Source organism: Aulonocara sp. 'chitande type north' Nkhata Bay, linkage group LG13 (assembly GCF_057382095.1).
Source record: "Aulonocara sp. 'chitande type north' Nkhata Bay isolate Kocher_YH1m ecotype deep benthic linkage group LG13, A_spYH_male_GT1.1, whole genome shotgun sequence".
Taxonomy (NCBI): Eukaryota; Metazoa; Chordata; class Actinopteri; order Cichliformes; family Cichlidae; genus Aulonocara; species Aulonocara sp. 'chitande type north' Nkhata Bay.
The window spans coordinates 26,226,912-26,253,435 of NC_141356.1; the positions used below are offsets into that span (position 1 = coordinate 26,226,912).

Below are 26,524 nucleotides of genomic sequence, written 5' to 3' on the forward strand. Positions count from 1 at the left end.
AAGACACGGGGCTTAAAGCATTCCAAGCTTGTCTAATCTAATAATCCTACCAGCCATTCATTGGAAAATTCTCATAAATTCAAATCTGTGCACAACTCCAAACATTTACTGTTTGAGTTGATCTTTAATACGTGTCAAACAGAGCAGTAGCTGGCAAGGACTATAGAAGGGAGACCGTCGACAAAACAAATAATGTGACAAGAAGACCAACCCTGTGTTTCATAATATTTGTTGTAACACAGCAAGGTGGTGCCCTGAAGGAGTGGCAGAGACAGTCTGATTTAAAAGGGAGGTAGTCCTCCGGATGGAGGAAGACTAAACTACCAACAGCAGTGCAAACGTCTGCTCCAAGGACTTGAAGTTAGGATTTTTTTGGGGGGTTTTCTGTTCTAGTACTGATTGTATATAATGCTGACTGCATGAGGCTTCTATAAACCCCCCAAAGAGGCTTGACATTGAGTATTTTTAAGACAGCTGGACCTCTGGAATCCGTCTCTTTGCTGCTTGTCGTCATCATCATCCAGACATGGGGTTGTGGATTATTTTCCCCATCTGTCTTTCCCTGGTGTCCTTCATTGGAACGTGGAGTGTGTAAGTTTACTACAGATTCACTGTTTGTTTTTTGACATTTACACTGTCATAAAGCTGTGGGAACGTTTTTAAACATGTCATTTTTACTCAGTCATAACAATGTTCTTTCTATGTGAAACTAGTAAACAGAGTTTATTCATATCTGAATGTTTTTCCCGATAACGTCACACCACGTACTTGATAGTCAAGCTTAGTACATGAACTGCGTTTTCCTGGCACTTTCAGAAATCAGTGGGATTTCTGCAATGCTGATAACATTTGGCCATGAAGAGGAAGTAAAGAAAATGGCATCATATTATTTCCGCTGCTTTTCACAATCTTTTATTGTACTGTTTTATCTGCACATCGTCTGTGGAAACAGTCGTCGACGTCAGAGCAGCTTCTAAATGTAAAGGCACGTCAGAACTCACCTGCTTTGGAGTTTGAAAATATGTGAGCCGGCTTGTTCTGTTTGCAGGGTGTGAACTGTGTCTGTCACTAAGTTCATAAAAGAAAATCTTGTTGAACAAACGACTTTAACGACTGAGTCACACCAAACTGAAAACGTGCTTGGCGTTGATGCTCACATGCTGTGACACTTCCTTGGAAGCATTTCTGGTTTGATGTTTGCAGATTCTTAACAGTTTTTCTTTTGTTTTATATTTCCAGATACGGGCTAGCCTTCTCCAACAATCATGTGTGCGCCCTCACTGACTGGTGACTTTTTAAATCATCCTCATTTTGTTTTAAATATGACCCAGTGTTTATTTAATAATGCAGCCTCTAAAATGGAATTAACTTGTTCGCAGGGGTAACGGCAACTACTGCAGGGCTAATCATACTGATGCTGGATGCTGCTGGGTTCCTACAATAAGGTAAAAGAAGACTAAATGCACCCGTTCATTTTTCTTCTTCCTTGGAATGAAATCTTGAGACAGAATGAAACAAACTAAATATGTTATTTCAGCTCAAGTGGAACATATCCGCCAGAAAATTCACTTTTTACAGCCACAATCAACGCCGGATCCTTCATGTGTGAGTTTACCTGTTAAATGCCTAAACCATTATACACACATATACATGTATGAGGGATGTGTGTCACACCAACTGCGATCTCTTCTTTAGTTTTCCTGTTCTGCATATTCCACCATGCCCATATTATGGAGAGGCACTCAAGTCAGTCCATGCTGAGTAAATTTGCACTGGTCTTCGGTGTGATTGCAGCCATGGGGGCATTCGCAGCCGGAAACTGCAACGTAAGTGCCGAACGTCATACTGCAGCGGTGTTTCTGCAGGGTTACATTGTTTCAGATCTAAATGAGAATTTCTGTTTGCGCTTGTGCTAAAACAGCAAATAAAGGCGGGTATCTTGTAGCTTTAGGCCATCTATAATGAGAGCCCAAGCACACTAAAGTGCCATTTATGCTTGGGTTATAGTGTTTTTTAGTGTGTTAAAGGGCAAATATGACACTCTGCTACGTGATCTGTAGTGTTATACTGCACTTACATGTAGTGACAAAACGATTCTAGAAAAATCAGTTAGTGAAGCAGGAATGAAAGGAAACCAGTTATAATTTAAACAAAGGGTTTAAGAACATCCAAATACTTGGAAAGTGTTTCAAATCATAAACCTGTTCGGCGACATCGTATTTTTCACTGCACACTGCCTGATAGTACTCACTCACATGCCAACACCTTTCGCAATCTTAGTCTTGATTTAAACAGCCTGCTATTATTCGCTGGATTTGATGGTGAATGTCCTCCACAGCCGTTTCACGTGTCACTCCTCCACTACCTCGGGGCTGCCATCAGTTTCATGTGCGCGTGCTTCTACACGGCCATTCTCACCGTGCTGACAGGGAAGTGCGCCCTCTCTGGATATGAAAAGGTTCTCTACCCACTGCGAATCATCTCCACTGTGATTCAAGTAATTGTGACCGTCATCTGTATCCTTTCACAAATCATGGAGCCAACTTTATTTTTTATTTTTATTGTTGTTGTTTCTTAAGCCATACCCATCGACCTTGTGGCTGGTTAAGCACGCAGGTTAATAGTAAACTTTTGATGGGTTAATTTGGTGTTCCTTTAAACAAGGGATTTCAGCAGCTAGCTCTAGAACTAATGCATGAGTTATAACACACTGGGACATATTTGGATCCGGTCAGCTCCTGTGTTTACCAAGTGGGACCGGCCACAGAAGTCCACATGACAGAAGCAGATACACATTAATGACCTTTTTTAGTGAATTATTAACCATAGCTTTCCTTTCCTTTTCCTTCTAGCTTTACATTTGTCCTCAACCTTGTAGATCTATGGGATCAGATGCACAGCAATGAAACATTAGACACCTCATTTAGCATTTAGCAGAGATTCGGTGATTGAGGTGGCTGTAGAGCAGGTCATCAACTGATTGGAAGGTTAGTGGTTCGATCCCTGGCTGCTCTAGCCTGCATGTCAATTACCCTTGGGCAAGATACTAAGCAAAAGCTGCCCTCTGATGCATCCATGGGAGTATGAATGTGTGTGAATGTTAGCTACAAGGCATTTAAGCATAGGAAAAAGGTGTTTGTGTGAATGGGTGAATGAGGCATGTTGCATGAAGCTCTTTGAGTACAGAAGAGCACTATTTAACATCAGGAATACAGAATCTATTGACTGTGCAGAGTAGCAGAGTTTTTCTTTCCTCACTTTTATAACTTACTTTTATGGGTTTCTTGTATATTTTTACATATGGTTAGTTGCTGATATCAGTCTGCAGTGATTGGGGAAGTTATTCTTTCTTTTTTTATGTGACAACATTCATGAGGTTTACAATAAAACGGATTGCTGTGCTGTGTGTGTGTATGAGAACAATAGCCAAAGACGAATGGTTACTGAATGTAACTTCAGTTCTATGAGTAAAGGTCAAACGTGTCTCATTGGTTGCAAAGGGTGGCTAGATTGTTGAGCAGATTTGTTGTGGTTGCCATGACTATGTGCTAACTCTGCCCCTGATGTATGCACACAGTAGTCAGGTGTGGGAGAACTCCAGGAAGAGCTGGCCCATGCAGCTGATTCATGCTCATCCAATAAGAGTGTATTTAATCCCAAATTAGCCCACATTAATGATAGAAACACAGTTTCGCCTCATATAGCTATGTTCTTTTGTCAAAGAAATGTGTAAGCTCTATGTCCTCCATAGTTTTAACCATCAGTAGACCAGTGAAACACCCTTAACCCAGAACCTTCAGATACTGTCTTGTTCGCTCAGAGCGAGTACTTCTACATCCATCTGTCTGCTGTCTTTGAGTGGATGCTGAGTATGAACCTGGAGCTGTTTGAGCTCAGCTACGCCGTGGAATTTTTCTTCTTCTCGTCCTATATGCTCTCGAATCTGTTGAACAAACAAGATGAGGTAAAGCCTTTGATTATGACGATGTCCTGATATAAGGCTGCCAGGATCCAGCTGAACAATGCAGAAAGTGAGGATGCTGCAAGAAGGACATCTGTTACTACAGTGGCTGGATCGTGGCTGAAGGACCAATAGTGTTTTGTTTTTTCCTTTTCTTGGATGGATTGGATTGGATGGTCTTCTTTACTAATTTTTTTCCATATTTATTGAACCAAACGAACAAACATACCAGCTGGATTGTATCTCACGCAGATGCCCCATCTACAGAACAGCTTATTTTTGTTGTGCAATCATTTTTGTAATGAAAAATTTGTAAAAAAAAAAAAAACAAAAATAAAAAAAAACCGCTCACAGATCAAGTTTTGTGTTAGGTAACAGCTCTTCCATAACCCTTTGGGATGTATTACTTTCACACAAGGAAGTCATGCCACTGTGCTGATAAACATATCTGCGTTTGGAGCTAAAAGGGTGGAGGACTTTTATTTACACCGTTTTAAACAATAAAAGTCTCCATGACGCTATAAGATCCTGTTTGACTGGATGATTAACTTGAACGACAGTAAAAAAATAATAGGCGTCATCAGCCGCAGCTGGTCTAGCGATAGACCAATGGACATTACAAGCAATCTTGGCTACATACACTTAAGGTGATGTTGTCAGTACCCTTTCCATTCCAGAGATTTTCACTGTGGTCTGTTCGATGTATTGCAGTGTCTGTGTGCTTTAGAGGAAAAGCCGGAGTAGTGATTTATAAATTGTAAAGTTAAAAAGGAAAGAATAGTTTCATGCCTCTGTGTCCCACATTAATACAGTATTTTGAACCAGTTTGTTTGCTTCACATTTATGCATCTGTGGCTTCTATTGTTTTATTCCACTCTTGATCAGTTGCCAGCACATAGTTGGAAAATGTTGACCCAGACACTGATGAGCATCGAAACATTTACAGGTGTATAGTTGAATCGTCACTTTTCAAAGTTTATAAAGTAGCTAAAAGGTATTTTGAAAATTTTCTGACCAGACATGTTAACAATGCTGAGAGGTATTCTGACATTTTTCTATTCAAATTAAAAATAAAAAACTTAAAAATGTGCATTTTTCTAAACTTTCATTAGAATGTAAAAGTTAAATATACTTCCATCTCTTTTGAAAAGCTGAAATGTGTTTTTATGGCTTCGTGCACTTTTTCCCCCCCTCTTCCAGATTCTGTCATTTTAGCTGCTCTTCAGTTTGGGTGTATCTGTAGATTCTGCTCGCAAAAAAGAAAGCCAACAACTTGAATCCAGCTGTGACAAAAACACAGCATTACTTCATACATTTCTCCTCTGTGTGAAACTGAAAAATAACTTCCTCAGAATATACTGCTGCTACATTTTTTTTGTGGTAGTTTCCATCATTTTCAACAAATCTGCAAAGCTTGTGAGTTTTTGGTCACTTTTAATTTTTCCTCATGAGTATGACATTAGCCCAAGCTGCTTCTCACTATAGCACTTACTAAAAAGTCAGATTTTTGTTCCCAGGAGTTGGTAAATACCACAAATGGTAGTCAAAACGGAATTTTAAAAATCAGCTTAGTGTTTAAGAAAGCAAGTTTGCCAACTTTAAAAACCTCAAAACAAAACAACACGCTTCTGGTTTTAATGCAAAGCACTTAAACTTTACTTGAAAGAAGGTAATATACATCCTGGAATTACAGATAATAAAGATACATTATGAGCAAAATCATTTCACAATGAATATCATCTTTCTTTTGCAACAACCAAGAGAGGAGTGCGACATTATCTACAGTTTTTGTTAGGAAGAAAACAGTGAAAAGCACACCTAATTCTGTCGGCATCTTTACTGTATGGTACACTGTAAAAAATGTCATCTATATGCAGTAGTCCACATTATTAACCTTAATAACAAAAAAAGAAAAAAAAAAAGAACAATTTGAAAAATCACGAGCTTCATGGTTGTCTTTCAACTAAGTAACTGCAATGCATACATTATAAATAAATGTAAAGGGAAGAGAAAAAAAGTTGAGGGGAAAAAACAAAGCAAAACCTACAAGCAATATCCCATAATTCCAGCATGGCTGAAACAACAAGTGGCCTTAATCCAAACCCTACACTTTGGAGTGTGACCACAGCTTTTACAAACCCTTAAGATACTGTAGATTATTTAAGCTGGTGCGTCTGAAAGCCCGGCTCATGCTCAACACTTGTGGATAAATCAAGTTAAAATTGCCCTTAAAATTTGTTCTGTATGAGGACGAATTGCCTGCCTTCTTTTTCCTGTGAGGTGAGAAACACTTTTTGTAAAGAGTGAGAACTCAGCATGAGAGAAACACAAGGCCCTATAGTTAAGTCTTTCTTTTTTAATTAAACAACTCAAGCCATTAAGTATTGGAAAAAAAAGCTTGTTCTCAGCTAAGCTAGGAGAGGTCACTGATATTAATCACAGAAGTCTTCAACTCTAAAAGTAAATCATCGTGTGTTCTCTTACTCGTCGTACAACATCTCAAGCCCGATACCCTTCCTCCCCGTTTTTTCTTTTTCTTTAAACAACCGCTCCGCTGGCATCTTGAATTGGGAGAAGCTCCAGCTGTACACGCTATGAACACCTCTCTTAGCAATAAAAGGAAAGGACACTACAGTAGTTGACAACTCAAAAATTAATGTGATGATGCAGATCGGCAATTGTTTAAATCTACAGCAAATTGAAATGAGGAGCTTTTTCAAACGGAGTACATGTTCTTGGTGGTGGAGCCGCTCTTACTGGACGTGTCGTCGTGCGACTGGTAGCCAATCATGGCTTTCATGGGGAGGTTGAGACGCTCTTTGTAAAGTTGCCTGTGAAGAGATGAGATGGAAGCAGTGTGAAGACTCAAGCAAGCTCAGTGTTGCCATCTAGTGGTCCACTGTAGCTCCTACTTGCGTATTATGAGTAATGTGACTTTAAAGGCTCACCCTATCGTCATGATGGCGTCCCTGTTTTGGCAGTTGCTCGTCCAGATGGATATTTTGTCACCTTTAGGTCTGACGTTGACCACAGCTCCGCAGACGTCTTCACTTGCCTCATCAAATGACTCACCGACTAAACACAACAGCTGCAAAAAGCACAAAAAAAGTCAAACTATACATATATAGATTTATATTTAAATCACAACCATCAGGGGAAACATCCAATGGATACGACTCTACTGAGTGGTTTCAGAAAACAGCCGTCTTACCGTTTCCATCCAGTAGCGATCGAGGTCATTGTGCCTCTGTTGTTTGTTGAGAGTCATCAGCCATCGACCCCCCAGCTTGTTCCTGTCGTCCTCCCACATGGGCTTGATCCCATCCTGACGCACAATATGAAGCAGCTATTAAACCCTATCCATGTCTTTAGACTCTGCTGCAACTGAGATTAAGGGAAAATGTGTAAACATTTAACATAAAAAAAAAAAAAAAAGAGCCTTACCTTGAATAAGCAGTAATCGCAGCCAAAGCCGAGTTTACTTGGCTGCTGTATGTGGTTGTATAATCTGGTAGAAAGATGAAAAAGCAGATTCCCAACATGAGTGTGTCGAATTGTAGAATTTCAGAAGCTTTTATCAGAACAATGGTCATTAAACAACAATCAGTAAAGTGAAACATGCTGATCCTGATTGACATTACCATTAAGGGACATGTTGTGCACATTAATAACAAACCATCAATAACTCAGACTGACTTCAGCAGAGAAAACTTACGCCCAAAAATCTTCCACTGTGTCAAATTTAGAAATGAGACGCAAGTTCTCTGTCCAGCTTTTGCTCTTGTCATTTTTGAAATACCACAGGGCCCATCTAAAAAACAAACAAACAATAAAATAAAAATGCATCATTCATAGAATTCAGTATTCATAGACCAAGAGGTAAAGAGCGTAATTACACTGACTGTTTGAAAATCTCTCAAAACCATGTCGGAAAATGCAGATTGCTGAACATGCATAAACTGAAAATAAAAGAAAGTGCATGACTTTGCCCCAAATTGTGATTGAGCAAACCTCGTGAGTGTGAGGGGAAAACTCCCTGCTTGTTGACTTCTCCATCTTTGTGGGGATCAGAAATCAGAATTGTCATCACTTACAAATGTATCAACCTGGACATATTTCCAGTCTGTCGCAGAGCCAACACAGTACGAGCTTTTCCGATGTCAGAAGGTAAGTGGGGTAATGCCTGGGTAATACTTGGATGGGAGACAGCCGATGGGAATACCAGGTGCTGAGAGCCCAAATCCGGCCATACCAGCCTGAGTAAGTCTGTCTCTCTCTTGTTTTTCTACAGTTACATTTTTGTATTTTAGCCTGTTTTGTGTCAGAAATTAAGTGATTTCTCTGTAGAAAGACATTGGGCAGCATGGTACGTGATTTTGAAACCACTATACAGCGCTGCAGTCCACACACCTTGTGCTTTCCTTTAGTGACTTTGGACCTTTTTTCACTTTGCCAATCTTTGCTAATAGTAAAGTGCAGGGTTCTTGGAAAACACTATTTAGGGTTCCTACTTAACAGCAGCTGGGCTCAGTATAGGGTATTTGGTACTTTACATTTTCTTTTTTTTAAATAAAACCATTATTGTTAGCAATCAATTCTTCAGTACAAGCATATTCAATGTTTTGTATCTCTTTTAATTTAATAACAGCTCAATGCTGTACCATCACTGTTAAAATCAAAAACAAGGACTCAAAGTCTATTTTATGTTACAACTGCGTGAAACGTTTACCCTAACAGCAGACGTACACGCTGTTTCACAGAAGAACACAACAGCTAGTAACAAAAGCATGAATGTCAATGCAAAAAACAAGAGAAAGCCAGCCATCAACCGCACTACAAATGCACTCTTTGTTTACAGTGGCTGCTGTAATTCTTTTATGCATTACCAAGGGGCAGTGGGTGGGAGGCTAGCAGGCAGGGTTCAGGGCAGTGAGAGGACATCAGCTGAACCGTTTGCCCCCCCTCCACTTACAACTGTAACAAACCCACCCATGTGCCATAGACACAAATGAAGCAAATGGACCGAACAGAGCTAAAAGAGAGGATGAAAGTATATTTGTTTAATGCGAACATCACACTGCACATACTGACACCAGACTGCTCACAGCCGTGATTCTTCTGGTGAACCCAGAACAGTCACAAGCCAAGACTACATGCCTAGTAATGGCATATAAACAAATATGCCAGACAGCAAGTCAAGCCAGCTCTGTTCTTCACATGTACTTTAAAATCTCACGAGAGATAAAATGATCATTTCAGGCCAATGCAGCCAAATGAAACAGCAAACCTGAAGGGGACTGATTAATTTACTACTGTGACATCACCCTCTGACACAGACAGTAATATGTGATTTGTTCAGCTGTGAACTAATCAGCGTGCTCCAGTCCCCACAGTTTTCTGAATGTGTGTAAAGTAAATAAGAATGAGCCGCAGCAGAGCTAGAGAAACACTGTCATCTGAATTTTTAATAGTTCAGCTGCCAAACACAGACGAGTTGTTGTGTTTCTGACTTTAAAAAAAACACGGTCGTGATTTTAAAAATAAAAAGAGTCCATGGGCAGACAGGCATAAACTATCCACTTCACTTTCAGCTCCAGTAAACTGTATACTAAACAATTTTCCAAAGCAGAAGCTGAATGCGTTCTTCCTACTTCCCAGCAGCTGCTGGTTTCGCTTAATGACGGTGCCATATGAAAATGGTGCTGCATGACTTTGAAACTTGAAAGTGATCATCTTATGTAACAGCTGAGTAACGGATCTGCGCAGTCTGTTCAAATCCATCTCTGGACTCACCTTCAGACCGCAGCAAGATCCAAACTCTTTCCAAAAGCAAGAGAAAACCTTCATAAGCAATTATTATATTTAAATCTATGAAAGCAGATATTAAAGGGAATCTCTTAAGGATGGTAATAAAGTATCAGGGAATAATTCAATTAGATGGCACAGATATAAAACACCAAGTATGATGCACTGTTATCAGTAAAACTATCCATCATTATTCCACCTTGAACAGATGTCAAAGGGGATTTGTCTGCTAATTATTCATTTAGTATTAATTAGTGACTCTGCGTGATTCACTGTTAAAACTAATCTGTATTTACTTACACTGAACCTCTGTGCAACCCTCACATTATTCATTTAAAAAAACAAAAAAAACAAGTTATTTTAGCCCCTCTCAATTTAGCAGCAGTAAATATTTATGACAGACAAAAGCAAAAATCTGCAAGTACAATGAGACATGCTGTAGATTTAAAAAAAAAAAAAAAAGGGGATAAGAACTTGTCTTCCTTTACCTAAAAACTCCGACCTCACTCTGAGAGCGCCAACCACTGATGCTAAAACTGACATAACAAAGCAGCTCAATCATTTATTAAGAAACCAATCACACCTTCGGCCGGTGAGACAGTTAAAACACATCTGTGATGAATATTTAACCACAAATTCCAAATAACTCAACAGTCCTCTACTTCCTTACAGTGAAGCCAGAGAGAAGTGACAACACCTAGCCCTCAAAATGAGAAGTCTGCAATCAAAACTGTCAAAATGGAAAACAAACCCCCCACGTCAATATGTTTAAATAAAACCAGGGTGAAAGCAGCAGAGATGGACAGCCTTGACCTCTGAGGCTGAGCTGAACAAGCAGAATGACCTAGAAGTGACTTGCCAAGAGAACCATCCAGCATTTCCAAACCGACTGTACAATGCTCCTGAATAGCTCGTCGCCACTGCAGAACTATGATAACATTTCTAAAAGGACAATAGAAAAAACAACAACTGCAATTCTAACACAGAGGAAAAAACAAAACACATGACTCCTCAATCTGCTCTTCTGATTTTAAACCTTAAAATAAGAAAACAAACAGAAAGTGCAAATATGAACCTGATGAAAATAAACTGAACATTTATCCTTACTATGATGCTCAAGCTGTAACTGCTTGAAAACACGTTTGCTGTGCACTCATCCATAATTTTCCCAAGTGACTAGATGGGTAATTTGAATATCCTGTTTACGCTGTCAAAATAAGTGCTGTGGTGAGTTTCTAATTTCACTTTCATCCAAGAGACCAGAGGGACAAAAAGAAAAATCAATCAGCACATGACTGTAAGTATGTTTGTGATGCCAAAGACCAAAAGTCAAAGTACAGCTCCCATCCTAAAACTAGATGAAGATGAAATGCCAGTTTCAACTCAATGTAAAATAACACTTTTCACACGGTGATAAATACACAACTAACCTTATTCCTAAAGGAAAACTTCTTCACTGATTTCATAATGAAACAGCTGTTTTGTCTCTATAGAGAAAGGTTATTGATCCTAAGCGATTAAGTACATTTAGCCCCACCATCTCTGTATGTTTTCAATGAGCTCAGTTTCTGTATTTGTGTGTAAATAATGATGAAAAAAAGAAGTCCCTCTTCCCTCTGAAAACGGTCACAAAGGTGATATTTGAACGGGTGTTAAAAAATCAGTAGGCGTGAAATGTTCAATGGTGTTGACACCTTTCTGGATGGGGTGAAATTTGGCACCCTGGTAAGCCTGAAGAGATTCTATTATAATCCAAATCAACCCCAACGAGTTTCGTCTGTGCCTCAAACTATTTAATTAACATGACAAAACCAACCTTAAAAATTGTTTCAGATGAGAGTCCAGTCCCGGGCCCTATTTCAGGAAGCCGGTTTAGTGCAAAGTCTGACTAAGTATACCCTGAGTTAACGAAAACTCTGGTTTTTCGGTTTCACAAAGCGAGTTCAGCTGAAGCCTGAGTGAGTCACTATGACGACACACTCCGTGAAGCTAACCTGCCCCCTAGCAGGTTTACTACAACTAACCCTGACTGTCCCCGCCTCTTTGTCAGAAACCTGACAGTAGGAAGTGTCAGATATGGCGTGTCCCTTCCTTGAAGAGCCAGTAGATCTTGAAGCCCAAATACTCCGCAGAGCTCTCCGCCGGGAGAGAGTGATCAGAGCGCGTATGGACATTTTATCATTACCTGATGATTTCCTGTGCGAACGTTACCGTTTCTCAGCACAATCAATAAGTTATTTGGATAACATCCTCAGGCCATATATTACGCATGTGACACATCGCGGACATGCGCTCAGTCCATTACATATTCTTTGTACCGCACTCCGTTTCTTTGCAAACGGGAGCTTTCTGTATAATATTGGTGACGCTGAGCACGTTTCCAAGGCTACCGTCTGTCGGGCAGTCAGGAATGTTACAGTTGCACTGAAACGTCTCCTGCACTCGTTTGTGGTGTTCCCCGGTCATAGACCCACAAGATTTATCAAAGAGGGATGCCACAAAATTGCAGGTAGCAGGATGACCAAAACTTAATTTATGATGTGGTGATGCTTGGACTACTACATAAATTTTACATTTATTTTCACGGTTCCCAGGCATGATTGGCTGTATAGATGGCACTCACATTCCAATCATTGCTCCTTTAGTAAATGAAGGAGACTATGTGAACAGGAAGTCTTTCCACAGCATTAATGTACAGGTACATAGTTCCCTGTAGCATTTCAAACTAACAAATTATTTCATTATAGTAATGGATGCTAATTTGTGTTCTCTGCACTGTGAAGATCATATGTGATGCTGCCAACATTATGACAAATGTGGAAGCCAAGTGGCCAGGCTCTGTCCATGACTCACAAATATTCCGTGAATGTACACTGCGCACAAAATTTGGACATGGTGAGTTGAAAATACTTTAAAATATATAAAGACCAATTGCTACAGGGACATTTGAACTGAAGTGTATCCTTCTGTCTTAGGAGAGTTCACTGGCTACTTGCTTGGTGATAGGGGGTATCCATGTTTACCCTATTTGCTTACCCCTTACCCTGACCCTGAACCGGGCCCACAGCAGCGATATAATCTGGCTACTTACAGGACAAGAGCCAGAATTGAAATGACTATCGGAATGCTTAAGGCCCGGTTCCAGTGCCTGCAAAGACTCAGGGTCACCCCAGAAAGGGCATGTGACATTATTGTGGCATGTGTGATTCTTCACAACAATGCCACAATTAGAGGAGAACACTGTCCTTCTGAACCAAACATCAGCAGTGATCCAAACCATGAACATCCTGACCCTCCCACGGACATACAAGATGGAAGCGCAGTCAGAGACACCATATGTCACAATCATTTCCTTTGACCCATCACCTCAACATGTTGAAAGAAGAATAAACAGATTTTTTGTTCAACTGGCGTTATTGGTCGCCTGTATTTCCTGTACACAAAGTATTAAAAGATGTAAACCTCATAAAGTGTCTCTGTTGCTTCCTCCTCTGTAACAGCTGTCAATGTTTCTTCATTATTTTCCTGCAGTAAAGAAATAAACAACATTGCTGTTCTACTGTAAACTCATATAATCTGTGGAGTATTACTCACAACTGCATGTTGGTCTGGCTCAACAGGAGGCTGCACCAGATGCAGTACACCACCACCATCAACTGATAGAATATGAGGTTTATACAGGTCACTTATAACTTACAAGGGACCAAATGGCAATTAACAAACATATACCAATCACCTTACACTTCATTGTCATTATGCTCTCAAAGACAACCAAGACTGAGGCAAGGCAAGATCAGTAGGAAAATAACTTCACTACAAAATAATCCATTATGGTAAAGAGTTTATCAAATGAATGAGCAGCACTGCAAAGGTGACTGTGAAGAAAGGATGTATGCACATCATGTATTATTTTGAATTTACCCCCTATGTAGGCACTTGTGTCTTGCGGGGTTATTGACTCAGAGGATGTCCCCACAGAGATGCCTTCAGCCACAGGGCGCCCACTGTTTTGGCTGAGGGCCAACTGCTCAGCCTCTGTGAGTGGTGGTGGTGGAGGACCCCCACCTGTTTTTCGGGCCTCCGCTTTTTTTCTGTTGGCTATAACGGGCCACATTTGAGCATACAGAGTAAGCAAATATGTACTTGTAATGTGCTCAGATAATTTCAATAAGTGCTTACAGAAAGAAAATTAATGTAGCCTCTAACTGCAATCGATTTACATCGGACAAACAGACCAAGCACTATGGCTCATAATACAATTCCACCTTACCTGTTTGGACTATATTTTTATATTTCATTTTTACTTGCTGCCAGGAACGTTTGGGGCCTGTTGGGTTGCACCTGCGCTCACATCACATCACAACATAAAATGTATAAAATAACAAATAAAATAACATATGATAAAATAACGTGTTAAATGGGTGGAAATCCCTAGATCAATGTTTAAATTAACACTCACGCATTGACTCTGTCGGCTATGTTTTGCCATGCATGCTCCCTGTCTTTTGCAGCTGAGGCTGTGTTACCTTTTTTTCTGCAAAATTTGCATGTTATCGGCATATGCTGCCATCAGAATTTCGGCCTCAAGCGCTGTAAAATACATTGACCGCGCCTTCTTTCCCTCCGTCTCCATGGTGACTCGCTTACTCTGTGCTCCGCTTATCAGGGCTTTATGTATCCTCGTGCGCGCGCTTCACTTGGGGTTAAAGCAACTCCGCGTTAATTGAACTAATTGTTATCAGCCTTTCTGAAACCGAATATTCCGAGTTGGACAGTTCGGGGTTACTCAATCCTGAGTATCGTTTTTCACTCTAAGTTTTCTAAACCGGCTTCCTGAAATAGGGCCCCGGTCTCTGAATCAACGAGACGGGTGTGTTTGATCTCACCACCACACCCACCTCTTAAGGCACAGATTGGCTTTTCTAAATGAAACCTCCCCTGTATCTAATTTTAGAAATGCTTACACCAGCCATTTCTGATTGTTTGGCCAGAGGATTTGCTGGTTGTTGCAAGAAGACTGCAGAGTATGGAAGCACAAGCAGCTTTCATCCAAATCAAACTCAGAACCTGGTTTGACTCTCACCTGTTTTGCAAAGGGTGTTTGATATACTGCTCAGGATTCGCAACAACCTGACCGTCAGTCTGTTGATCTTCAGTTTCAGTTGTTTTCTGAGGAGACATGCACACAAACACATCACAAAGTCAACCACACAAGTCCACTGATCACAAATGGCAAAGAAATTTGGGGTAGTTGGGTCAGATTTATATCATAATATTGCTAAAGTCCTGCCTTTACTTCAAAGTCAAAGTTAGTTCAATATCACAAATTTCAACAAAGTTAACGATAAAAACTTAATGGAATGGTCATTGCCATATACAGTTAAGGGCTTTTGTCGGGGGTAATCACACACTTAATTTCATAGTGTGTACAGTATCATAACATCACAAAGCACTGCAAGCTTTTTGTCATCATCATCATCATTATTATTACTACTACTACTACTGAGTTTCTAACAGAAGCTAATACATACTTTTACAATTTAGGGAATAATTCCAACCTTTCAAAAAAAGAAAAATAAGACAGTAAAAACATAAATTACTTAGACTGATTCACAAACTCCCAGCATAATCTAAAACATACCAATTTAATCCCTAAATCGGGGCTACTTAAAGCCCCTAATAAGAATAGTGTAACTATGTAGTCCAATGTATGTATGTATATGTATATATATATATATATAAATAACAAAAACCTTACATGATCTATAAAATGCAATATTATTACAGTATAGCTTGCATTTAAAGTGATCTACAGAAACGTAACAAAGGTATGACCTTAAGCCCCTCTGTTTTAGGGGGCCTTAATGGGGCCTTGTCCCATTATCCAGTTCACAGCTGGGCTCTGCCTTATACTCTTGCATTTTTATAAAGATTCACTTAGCAACATCAGAGTCCACCTCAACTACATTTTTAAGGATTAGACGCAGGAGCTGATGGAAAACAGTCAGCAGGGGGTATATACAAAGAAAATCAATAAGCTAACTTTACAGATAACAGTTACTAGCATTAGTTTTAGCAGATGAGCTAGGCTAGCTGCAGGCTAGATATACACGTGTCCAGACTTTCTAAAAATGCACCAATAATATATCACCACGGGTGTTTAAAGGTAATGGCATTTCATTAAAATTGTCGTAAGATATCGACTGTAATACCCGACTAGATTAAAACAATGCGTTGACTGGAGTTTGAATGAACGACGTGCAGTCAGTCACTCCCTCCCTGCCCAACAAAGTCAGGCAGTGCCTCATACATCCCCACTGCTGAGCATGCTAGCGCTAATCCACGCCAACATCTGTCAACTCAAACGCGTTAATTTGGCCTAAACGCCAGTTCGGTTTCACAGAAGCAAAGTTATGCGATGTATGTAGTAGGTGAATTGGAGATTTATCCGGTCTTCACGTGCATATTAGTCGATTTTTTGTGCTATCTCTTGTCTCTCTTACCGGCTCCGATGTCGCCATCTTGACTGTAGAAGTGATCTGCCCGTTCGGCGCTCCTGCGTCACTCCAACAGCTCGCTCTGCTACGGAAGCCGCCTCAGTCCTGTTCGAGCTGAATGACCTGAATCCGGGGAGTCGTCGCAGGAGAGTTACACCCACTACCACTGAGTGGCTGCTTCTGAGGACAATAATTTAGATAAACCAATGTGAATAAACCTCCAACTAATAGTATTCATGCAGGTATATTCAAAACGGTTAAAAATATCTATCTCTGCTTTGAGTATTTTATTTTGTGGTGATTTAAAAATTGTAATACCATCTACAATAGTTTCCAGAGTTGATTTCAGGTTAATTTTTATTGCTTAAAATATTTAGTTTGTATTAATGTTACTACTAGTGTAGTACTTGATATGAAAAATATTTCTCATGTGAATGCCTAAACCAGCTTAAGATTAAAACCATTTAACCTTTAGGAAGCCAAAGTCCTAATAAATATATGGCTTCCCGTGATTATTGTACTGGGACATTTGGCCAAATTGAAATGGACTAAAATGAAAGACATTTTGTGTGTTTGTATTCTTTTTAGTAAGTATGTAAGTAAGTTTTAATAAATAAATCCTCTCCCGTAAATTTATTTCCCATACATAACCATAAAGTGGTGTCTAATAGAATAAGACAACATTAAAGCAAATAGGTTTCAGGGATTAAAGATTTGTAAAATTTATCTCGTTCTGTCTTGTGTAATTAAATTACACACATGTTAAGGACACATTTGTGTGTCTGTATTTTTTCTTTGGCAAACTACCCTCAGCCTCCCCCCTCCCACGCCTCTACTGAAACTATTATTCATGAGCCCAAAGAGAGGTTAATTTAATTACAGTTAACTGTTCATGCTGACCGGGGGAGTTTTCCCCACTTTCCCAGCTTCCATAGAGGCGAGAATGCAGTGAGAAAAAGACAACGCTCCAGGGGTGTGTACTGATTCACCTTTACTAAAGTTGTGAATTTACAGTTTGAAACTTCAGTTAACTTACTTGTGACTGAAGCGATTTGAAACGATTGTTAACAATTAAACTTGCACTCAATTTTAGTAAGGAAATGTGTGTTCTTTGTTGTAATGATGCGTCTTGGCAATAAATCTTTTATCATTGGACAGCTAGTTTATGTCCACTTAAATGGTGCCATTTATAAAGAAAATGCATTTGTGGGTTGAGCAGAAGAGTTGAGTATGTAGCTGAAGAATCACATTTTCTTTTATATAACATGGATGGCCGGGTGCATGTTCAACACTTACCCGGGGAACACCTCCACCAGGATGCACTTATGGACCGAGTTTATGGAGGCAGTGTGATGGTTTGGGCAATGTACTGCTGAAAAACTTTGGGTCCTGCCATTCATGCGGGTGTTACTTTGACACGTACCACCTACCTAAGCATTGTTGCAGACCATATACACCCTTTCATGGAAAATGCTTTATCCCCGATGGCTGTGGGCATCAACAACAAGTTTGAGGTGTTGACATGGCCTCCAAATTTCCCAGATCTCAATCTAATCAAGCATCTGTGCGATGTGCAGGACAAACGAGTCCGATCCATGGCGACGCCCCTCACAACTTACGGGACTTAAAGGATCTGTTGCAAACATGTTGGTGCTAGATACCACAGCACAACTTCAGGGGTCTAATGGAGTTCATGTTTCGAAGGGTCATGGCTGTTTTGGCAGCAAAAGGGAGATCAAGTGCATGTGTCTGATCGCTGTATATATATGTATATTATATTAATGAAACATGTTACGGTGAAGGGTTTGTTCCTATTACTTCTATATCAATCAAAGTGTGACATGTACTGGAGAGACAGATGTACTCCAGTTGACTTTGGAGTCCTGGAAAAACCATATTTTCTGTATGAATCTATCAGATACAGAAAACATGGAGGACATGACAGCAGTTTGCAGGCATGCATTTATGCACAGCTCTTAAGGTCCCACCACAGCATTTCAGGTAGGTTGAGGTCTGCACTTTGACTGGGCCACTAGAGCATCTGGATTTTTATCTTTTCAGCCAATCTCTTGATCAACCTACAGAAGACACTAAATCATACAAATGTACTGTAAAATGAATAAGAGGGACGTGTTGGATGAAATGCCTGAGCTCACACTAATGTTAAATCATGCACTCATAGTTCCCGACTCCTGACCATGCAGCTGTGGTCACATGTGATCAGCTGAGTGAACGCATTCACACAATAATGACAACTTACAAAACTTACGGGGATTTAACACTGTGGCCTTTATAAATCATGCTGTTTTTCACACTTGATATGTGACTTTTTAGTTTATGGACTGTCTTTTTGCTTTTTTCCCCTTCTTTGCTACTCCAACTGAGCAGTCAAAATAATTTAAAATAATTAATTTTTCCACACATTTAGTCCTTTCTGGAATCACACACAGGCTCACACTCTGATGGTAGGATCAGAAGCATTCGTCCAATCATAGTTGAGGTTGTGATGAGGCTGCAGCCTATCCTAGCTTTCATAGGACAAAAGGTAGAGCACACCCTCGACAAGTTACCAGTCTGTTGTAGGGCTAACACAGAGAGGCAACCATTCACATTCACACCTGCAATTAAGTTAGGATCATCAATTAAAAGCTGGTAACTCCATACATGCTTTTGAAATGTGGGAGAAAGCTGGAGTTACACAGAGAGTTCTTGCTGTGAGTAAACGGTGCCAACCACCACATTGAAAAGACTGTCCTTATATTTAAAATTATGTTAGTTTCTCCTGTTACTTTTGAGCCTAAACAGTTAATCCAACTTAATTCTTAAACCCCTTAATTAAAGCTAAACAAGTTTGTGCTTTCATCAAATCGTAATGTTTTGATCTAAAATGCACTGTGGCATTATACAGAGACAAAACTCCCCAAATTGTGTCTTTGTCCGAGAGATTAGGGATCTAACTGTCGGTTGTGCTCTGAAGGTTCACTGTTGTGCTGAAATCACATTACACTTAATTTATTCAGGAGAAAATCACTGTCATACATCTACAAGCTAGCTAGAAAATAACGTCATGTTTTTACTTCAGGAGGCAAAGTGTACAAAAACAAGTAATGTTTCATCTTTAGGGGACAAAGTCTGAGTGACTTCATTGGAATACCAGATCAGTGAGTCATACAGCCAGTATAGGAAAATCAGATGGAGAAAAAAAAAAGAGGAGATCATAATCGGGTCCAAAATATAAATATGACTTTATTTCACAATCCCGAAAGAGATCAGCCATCCATAAAAGGAATGCGAAATTTATTCTCTTCTCAAGTCTAAACTGGATATACTTTAAGCGACGTACAGTAATTCAGTTTCAAAGTAAGCAAGATCACCCATTGTCTAAACACCGGTAACAATACAGTAAAAACAATATGGTTCACATACATATTTACACATTTTCTACTAAGAATTTTCCCCATTTTTTTTAATGCTGGTGCTCGTTGTTAGTTCTTTGTTGATTAAAGAAATGGACTAAAACCGTCCCCCACAGTAAGTCGAGAGAAACATTTAGAACTGTAATTTCATCACGTGATGTTCAAAAAATATTCTTTCTAAATTTAACTCATTTAAAAAACAGTTTTACATTCATCTTTATTTGTGTGACTTTTGATAACTGCTGCAGAGTTGGGTTTAACTGTGGAAGACATTTGAACTCTATGTGGACATCTGCCCATAGTGCGCTGTTTTACTTGTACTTGACAAATTAAGGTATGTCATGATGTTGCCAGCCGGTAACGACCAGAAGAAATGAACTGAACTGAATCAAATACAGGATCAGTGAGTGCTGAGTTTCAAAAAGCACCGTGCCATCACTGTTATACAGTACATAAGCAGGTTGCGTCAATGCATGTACCTTGACATCTTGTCCTATTAGCACCAAAAGGAAGTCAAAGTGTTTAAAAGACCCAAATGCGTCTACAGGAAATGTTATGCCATCAGTTTTAGTGTGAATATTATGTCTCCATCTCTTGAGTCATTCTTAAAATTAAGAGCTTTGCTTGTATGGGTAACAGAAAAATAACAAGGAAGAAATCCTGATTAATCAGGAGTTGACACCAACCCCCCTTTTTTTAGACCCTGTAAAAAAGCGTTCTGTAAACAAAGTTTTCGCAAAGGTCAAGCACCCGAAATCGTCTTAGGCAGCTGGCTAAGTGGGATCTGGTGTTTGAGTGGTTTCACAACAAAAGACAAGGGAAAAGAAACAGATTGATTATTCAGCAGTGGCTAATGCAGCTTTATGCTCAAACTTAAGAGTATGGACATAAAAGCCGAGCATGATCTGTTGACATATCTGACACTTTGTGGTTTCTGGAAAGAAAAAAAAAAGGTCTTCTTAGCACCAATATCATGTACAGTAGGTGTTTTAATTCCTATAATCACTCTTGTTCCCTATAAAAAACTGAATTCCTTTTCCAGAAGCTGAACGTAAGTAAAGTGCAAATGATGATAAGCACTTTACTGATGTAGCATTTCACTATTCCTCGCTAGGTGTTTAGTTTCATTAGATATGTATGTCATCTTCAATCAAATGAGTGAAACGCAATTAAGTGCAGAAATACTGTAAAAAAAGAAAGAAAAAAGGATTAATGCTAAAAATGTCATATATTTCTCTGTCTGTACATACATATTCAGGCCTATGAACTGGGACCCTTTTCAAGTTAGGTTTTTAAAAAAAAAAAAAGTGCTTTTTAATATGCCATACATATCTGTGAATAAAAGACAAACTATCCAGATGTGGATATAACGAATAAACAAACAACAGACCGAGGAAGTACATTTCTTTCATCAACCGCCGACAGAAGTCAGAGGCAGCAGAAAGAAATGTGTAATGCTACATGTGACAATCTGTAGTAAAAATATGCAGAATATTAGTCTTGTTTTCTACATAATGTGATGTAATGAGTTTGCTTAATAAAGATTACAGTGAGAATGGCACCAATGTAAAAAAAAAAAAAAAAAGCCAATGAGATTCATCTTCTGAAAAGAGAATTACTGGCTGAAATAAAAAGTAAATTTCTACTGTACAACATAAAATCTGAACACATAATGCAGGTCATCGTAGAAATCTTGCAGTAAACAGGCTTACACCAGAAATTAAATATAAATCGTTATGATCAGAATAAATAATCACATCTTTTTTTTCTGTTTGTTCTGTATATAAAACCAGTTTAAAAATGTATTTTAAATGCTTCAAAGCACCATCTCTTTACAATAAAAACCGACACCGAAACTCACAGTTAAAAAGCCGACAACCTTTGGTCTTCTTCATCGCTCTGAAGGAAGAGACGAAGAAGGGCAAAGTGAACAGGTATAAGAAAAGCTCGATGAAAAAAAAAAAAGAATAAAAATGAGAGTAACAGTTTAAAATTGTCTGAGGTAAGGCAGAAGCACAGGGTGTAGGAGTTTTCTGTGTGTGTGTGTGTGAATGTCAAGGTTTAAAACACGTTGACTAAGACCAGCGATTGTATGGACCCGTCACTTGGGTAAGAGCATACGGGGACGCGGTGATGACCCCGTCCCTTGGGAGAGTCCATGCCTTACGTGTGGGGACATTCATAATCCTCGCCTCCTCTGTCTCCTCACCCTTTTCCTCCTCTCCCTCCACCCCTCCAGCAACTTTACTAAGGCTGCCCTCCAGCCTCAATCTCTCAGCCTCCTCCTCTCTGTCCCGTTCCCGCTTGGCCATTTTGGCATCCCACATAGCCATCCCGTGGCCCGGCTCATTTAGAGACTTATGCTGGTAGAAGACTAGAGAGATGCGGGTGGGGTGGCTGCGATTTGGCTTGAGGACTGGAGTAGTGGCGTGGAGCTCCCGCCGCGCGCACTCGATTAGGATGGAGCCGTGCGACGGGGCCACGGCGACTCCGCCTATTTCGCTGTCGAGGAAGTTGTGTTCGCTGTCTGACCACACCTCTTCCTGCTTCACTTCATCTGGTTCAAATGGTGGAGTTTGTACAGGGAAGGAGAGAGGAGACATCGGTGGGAGGCCATGACCCCTAGCCTCTGCTATGACATCTCCCACAGACCCATGGAGCCCATTGAGCCGGCTGAAGAGGCCCTCAGACGTTGGACTGGGGGAGAACGGAGAGGGAGGAGGAGCGCTCCCACTGGGAAGAGGTTTGTGCTGAGGAGAAGAGTGCACCTCTCTGGGCTCAGTTTTAAAAGCACCATCATAGTCAGCAGGTGTGTTACGTGGAGGTATACACTCTGTCGGAGCACACTGGTCACCAGATGCTGGAGAATAACCATTCACTGTATCACTCATTGTCTTGTAACTGAGAACTGAGCCATTCTGTCCAAACTGGAGGCCAGGCAGGCCATGGGTGTTGGGTGAGATGACCTCCCTCTGCGGGTTGACTCCTGGACCCACAGTGGGGTAGCTGCTGATCTGGTTATAAGTGCAGGGTTGATTCTTCTCTGGTAGGTACCTTTCCACACTAGCAGGTCTGTAAGAGCTGTTGTATCCAGCTTTTGTTTTGTTGGAAGAAAATTCATATATTTTAATGTGGTTCTATTAAAACAGCTATAAATCTTAAATGACCAGTGGCGTGAATGTACTACCTGTGTTGGGGCTTTCAACTTTCACTTTTCCAGGAGTGAGAGGAGTCACCCCGAGCTTCTTCTCCAGTCGCTCTGCTTGAGCCTTAAGGCGAGCCTCTTGTCTGATCTTACGGGCTGATTTTACCGGCTCTGCCAGCAGACGAACCTGACATGTACCAAAATTGAATTATTTAAAGCATGTTAACACTGCACACTGACCCACAACAAAACAAGATCCTTTTTGGTTCACTCACCTCTCGAGGAAACGAAGACAGAACTTGAAGAGCACCACTTTGGATCTTTGCCATCTGGCCCTCAGCGTGACCAAACTCATCTGTGTCAGAAATCTTGTAAAGTGGCAGCACGTGGAGCTGCTCATCCTCTGGCATGTTACGAACTGCACGGTTGTCTTCCTTGGTTAAAGTGCAAACCTAAAAAACACCAACCCAAAGCCAAAAAGCTAAATTTTCAGCCAAACAGGATCGGTTTAATACTTCCAAACAAAAAGCTGTTGACCTTCAAATTTAGATGCACCATGTAGGAGTAAATTACATGGTATCGCATTCTTAAGCTTGCTTACCACGGTGCTGCCATTATTCATGTTGCTAGTGTCTTTGTGAGCGTGTGCACAGAAATCCACACAAGCTGTAACCCCAGAAAAAGGACGTCCCTCCTTCTTGCCCAGCCGGCATTCACCCCCCGCCGCCTCATATTCCACCTGTGAGACCCGAAAAAACAGGACACTAAGGAAAGATTTCTTAAAACTCTTAAGAGTCCGTAGAATAAACAGGTCCCAGAAGTAGCCTGGAGTGAGACTGTATGGAAATTTAAGGAAAAAGATTAACTGAAAATCACTTCCGCTGAATTAAGTCAAGCCCAGGAGAGCAAAGGATTACCAGAGACGAATGTGGTTGTTTCCCGTTTCATACCTGGTTTTGGAAAGCCTGAGGAGCCAGTTTCTTGTAGAGGGGAGCGACCTCGGTGGCAAGACTCTGAAGGTTGTTTTCTACCTTCAACTCCTGAAAATAAAAGCTAACACTGTTCAAAGGAACCTACTTCTAACTCTTATTGTAATATCCAACATGGTTCATCAGCAGGCAAACCTTCAAAAAACTACTAGCTTGACCTAAATAATAAGAGACGATTTTTCTCTCAGATTTTGCTGTAAGCTGTACTGCTCACTCATTGTTTGCTGCTGTAAATTAAAAAAGCACACTCTCTCACCTCCTCTTGGTAGTCACCTTGCAGGCGAAACTTCCGAGGAACTTTGCTGCGTGCAAATTTGCATCCATTGAAGTACATGCTCCAGGAGCAACCAAAGGAAAATGAAGCTCCGCAGGTGTCCGGATCTAAACCCTGGCACGCACATGTGCGACTGTAAAGAAACGGGAAATAACAAATGAAAAATAAAGAGGGAAAAAGAAGTGTTATGGAGAAATAAAAGAAGGGGTACTCACTCTTCGTTGAGCGCACAACGACGGCTGGTGGGGGAGCCGTACTTAAAGAGGGTCTCTGTCAGCTCCTGGTATAGGTGGTCTGCCACCGGCCGAGGAATTCCCTCCCAGGCCAGGATGAGGATCACCAACACTGCCGAGTCGCAGTGGTGCCCTGGCCTGTGGCGGACCAAACACAGCAGCTTCTCCTCTTCACTGCCACGCCGGATCACCTGTCAGAGGACATTTAATTTATAAATACACAAGCGTCAGTCACATTTGAAACTTGAATTGCAACACAGACGAATACACTAAGCTCACTACATAGATCACTCTAAGTGACCTGCCATACCACCAGACTAGGCAGAAAATGTTGTGAATAAATTTGCAATTTAATGCCTCTGACACGGAGATGGTTTTTGTTTGTCTGTTTGTTTGTGTTGTTAGAAGAAATTATCAAGAAGTTATGGATGGATTCATGTGAAAATTGTACCGGAGGTGGCTAACTTTTTGACTTGATCCACATTAAGGTCTGGTACTGGGTCCAGGAATACCTGGACGAACATTCTGTGTCATATCTAAACAAATACCAATAAAACTGAAACATGAAAAATTGCTGTTCAAGACAAAGAAAACACAAACTAATCCACATATCCTTCTTGATCTAAAGACTCTAAAGTTCATGCCATGGTTTATGCAGCCATAGCGGAAGTACGCTGTCTCAGACTGCTCGCTATGTTTAAACTTTAGTTACACAGTTGGCGGCAGCTAAGGTTTTGCCATGGTGGTGATAAAAGCATAAATCAGAGGCTGCCTTTCATTTCTTACACTAAATATACTGGCTCACAACAATGTTTACATTTACAGCAGACACATTCAGGACACAGACACCAGCCACATACCCATTTAGCTATTGGACACCCCTGGGAGCTCCTGCCTTCTTTCCCAGTGTAAACAACAACTTCCACCCTTATTGCATTTCCTTTGGCACCATACCTAAAACACACACACACACACACACACACACACACACACACACACACACACACACACACACACACACACACACACACAATAAATGATGAGTCTGTGCTCTTCACAAAAGAGCATATAAAAGTCATCGGCATAATTTCTGAAAGTTAGAATAATATTTAAAAAATGTAACAGTTCATACAACTATTTTTTGTTTAAAATATACACCACTCATCACAAAATAAGACAACATCAGTTAAACTTCAGGGTCATTCTGTTCAGTTAGGAAGTATAAACCACTATGAATGCATTTAGTTTGGTGCAAATCGCACTGGTGTTGTTTGACGTTGCCGTCATCACAGCATTTGTTACGGTGTCTTCAGACTCTTTCTCTTCTGTCACATGCACTCTATGTGAAATTCATGTCCCTGCTCTCATCAGCCAAGAGAACAAGATGCCACTGACAGACCTGCCAGTTCTGGTGTTCATGGGTGAACGCCAGTTAAGCTGCACTATGCTGATCTGTGAACGTGGGTCCGGCTAAAGGACGTTGAGCCCTGACGACACCCTTGTGGAGCCTGCTTGTGACAGTTTCCTCAGAAACATGCAAATGATTAGCCCCAGGAGGTGATTTTTGTCGGACTCTGGAAGTGCTCCTCCTGGTTTTCTTGGCAGAAAGGTGCAGACAGCGATCCTGTTGTTGGGTTGATGCCCTTCTACAGCCTTGTCCAGCTGTCTCACTCTTGAGACACAGCAAACCTTCCTGTGACAGCACATTTGGATGCGGCATTCTGAAGAAACTTAGCTGCCTGCAGGTACCATTTCATGGTAGCAGCAATAACAAGGACACAAGCAAAAAGAAAAACAACAGTGTGGAGGGATAAGGAGAGGGTAACGGTAACGGTGCATCTCGAGACCTCCCGTTCATGATCATTTACACTGAAGTAGGTGAAATGGGTTCACAATGGTTCATGCTTCCTAACTGAACCAAACTGTCATCCCTAAAGTTTAACTGACTTGTTGTTAAACTGCAGAGAACAAGTACTCCCTTAATGTTTTTGGGATGCTGTATCTTCCCTCATTTCTAACAAAAATCTGGTAGGATGTAATGCGTTATTACTGCCAGAAGGTGGAGGTAATAAAACTAAAAGCTGTTTACCGACTTACAAGAAAAATAGTAAAATGCGCAACCAACTACCAAGCATTGGATTGAAAAAAGGCGAGATGTGGTTAGAGTATTTGGATGTTGGGCAATAGTATTTCTGCTCAAAAAG

The 26,524-nt window shown here is 40.5% G+C and overlaps 3 protein-coding genes across 4 annotated transcripts in view; 1 reads left to right on the forward strand and 2 right to left on the reverse strand.

Annotated features, from left to right (window-relative positions):
- Positions 1-276: 276 nt before the first annotated feature.
- On the forward strand, positions 277-5,027 carry LOC147316197 (transmembrane protein 150A). The gene is made up of 7 exons (XM_086259492.1): positions 277-591; positions 1,240-1,287; positions 1,380-1,445; positions 1,538-1,605; positions 1,696-1,826; positions 2,339-2,516; positions 3,801-5,027. Exons 1-7 carry the CDS (start codon positions 527-529, stop codon positions 3,992-3,994), a joined length of 750 nt encoding a protein of 249 aa, XP_086115618.1. The 5' UTR covers positions 277-526; the 3' UTR covers positions 3,995-5,027.
- A 560-nt stretch (positions 5,028-5,587) lies between these two features.
- Positions 5,588-16,404, reverse strand: eif4e1c (eukaryotic translation initiation factor 4E family member 1c). The gene is made up of 7 exons (XM_086259493.1): positions 16,270-16,404; positions 14,850-14,935; positions 7,677-7,772; positions 7,406-7,469; positions 7,173-7,286; positions 6,910-7,049; positions 5,588-6,792 (listed from the first exon to the last, which is right to left on the reverse strand). Exons 1-7 carry the CDS (start codon positions 16,285-16,287, stop codon positions 6,678-6,680), a joined length of 633 nt encoding a protein of 210 aa, XP_086115619.1. The 5' UTR covers positions 16,288-16,404; the 3' UTR covers positions 5,588-6,677.
- Positions 16,405-19,484: 3,080 nt separating this feature from the next.
- The window catches only part of tet1 (tet methylcytosine dioxygenase 1), a 40,638-nt gene continuing 33,598 nt past the window's right edge, over positions 19,485-26,524 (reverse strand). For both annotated transcript variants that reach the window (XM_086259495.1, XM_086259494.1), the window contains exons 5-12: positions 25,181-25,274; positions 24,303-24,511; positions 24,070-24,220; positions 23,775-23,864; positions 23,426-23,563; positions 23,100-23,276; positions 22,867-23,011; positions 19,485-22,773 (exon numbers count right to left, since the gene is read on the reverse strand). In XM_086259495.1, coding sequence (XP_086115621.1) covers positions 21,755-22,773; positions 22,867-23,011; positions 23,100-23,276; positions 23,426-23,563; positions 23,775-23,864; positions 24,070-24,220; positions 24,303-24,511; positions 25,181-25,274 — 2,023 coding nt within the window. In that variant the 3' untranslated portion in view covers positions 19,485-21,754. The remainder of the gene's footprint in view (positions 22,774-22,866; positions 23,012-23,099; positions 23,277-23,425; positions 23,564-23,774; positions 23,865-24,069; positions 24,221-24,302; positions 24,512-25,180; positions 25,275-26,524) is intronic.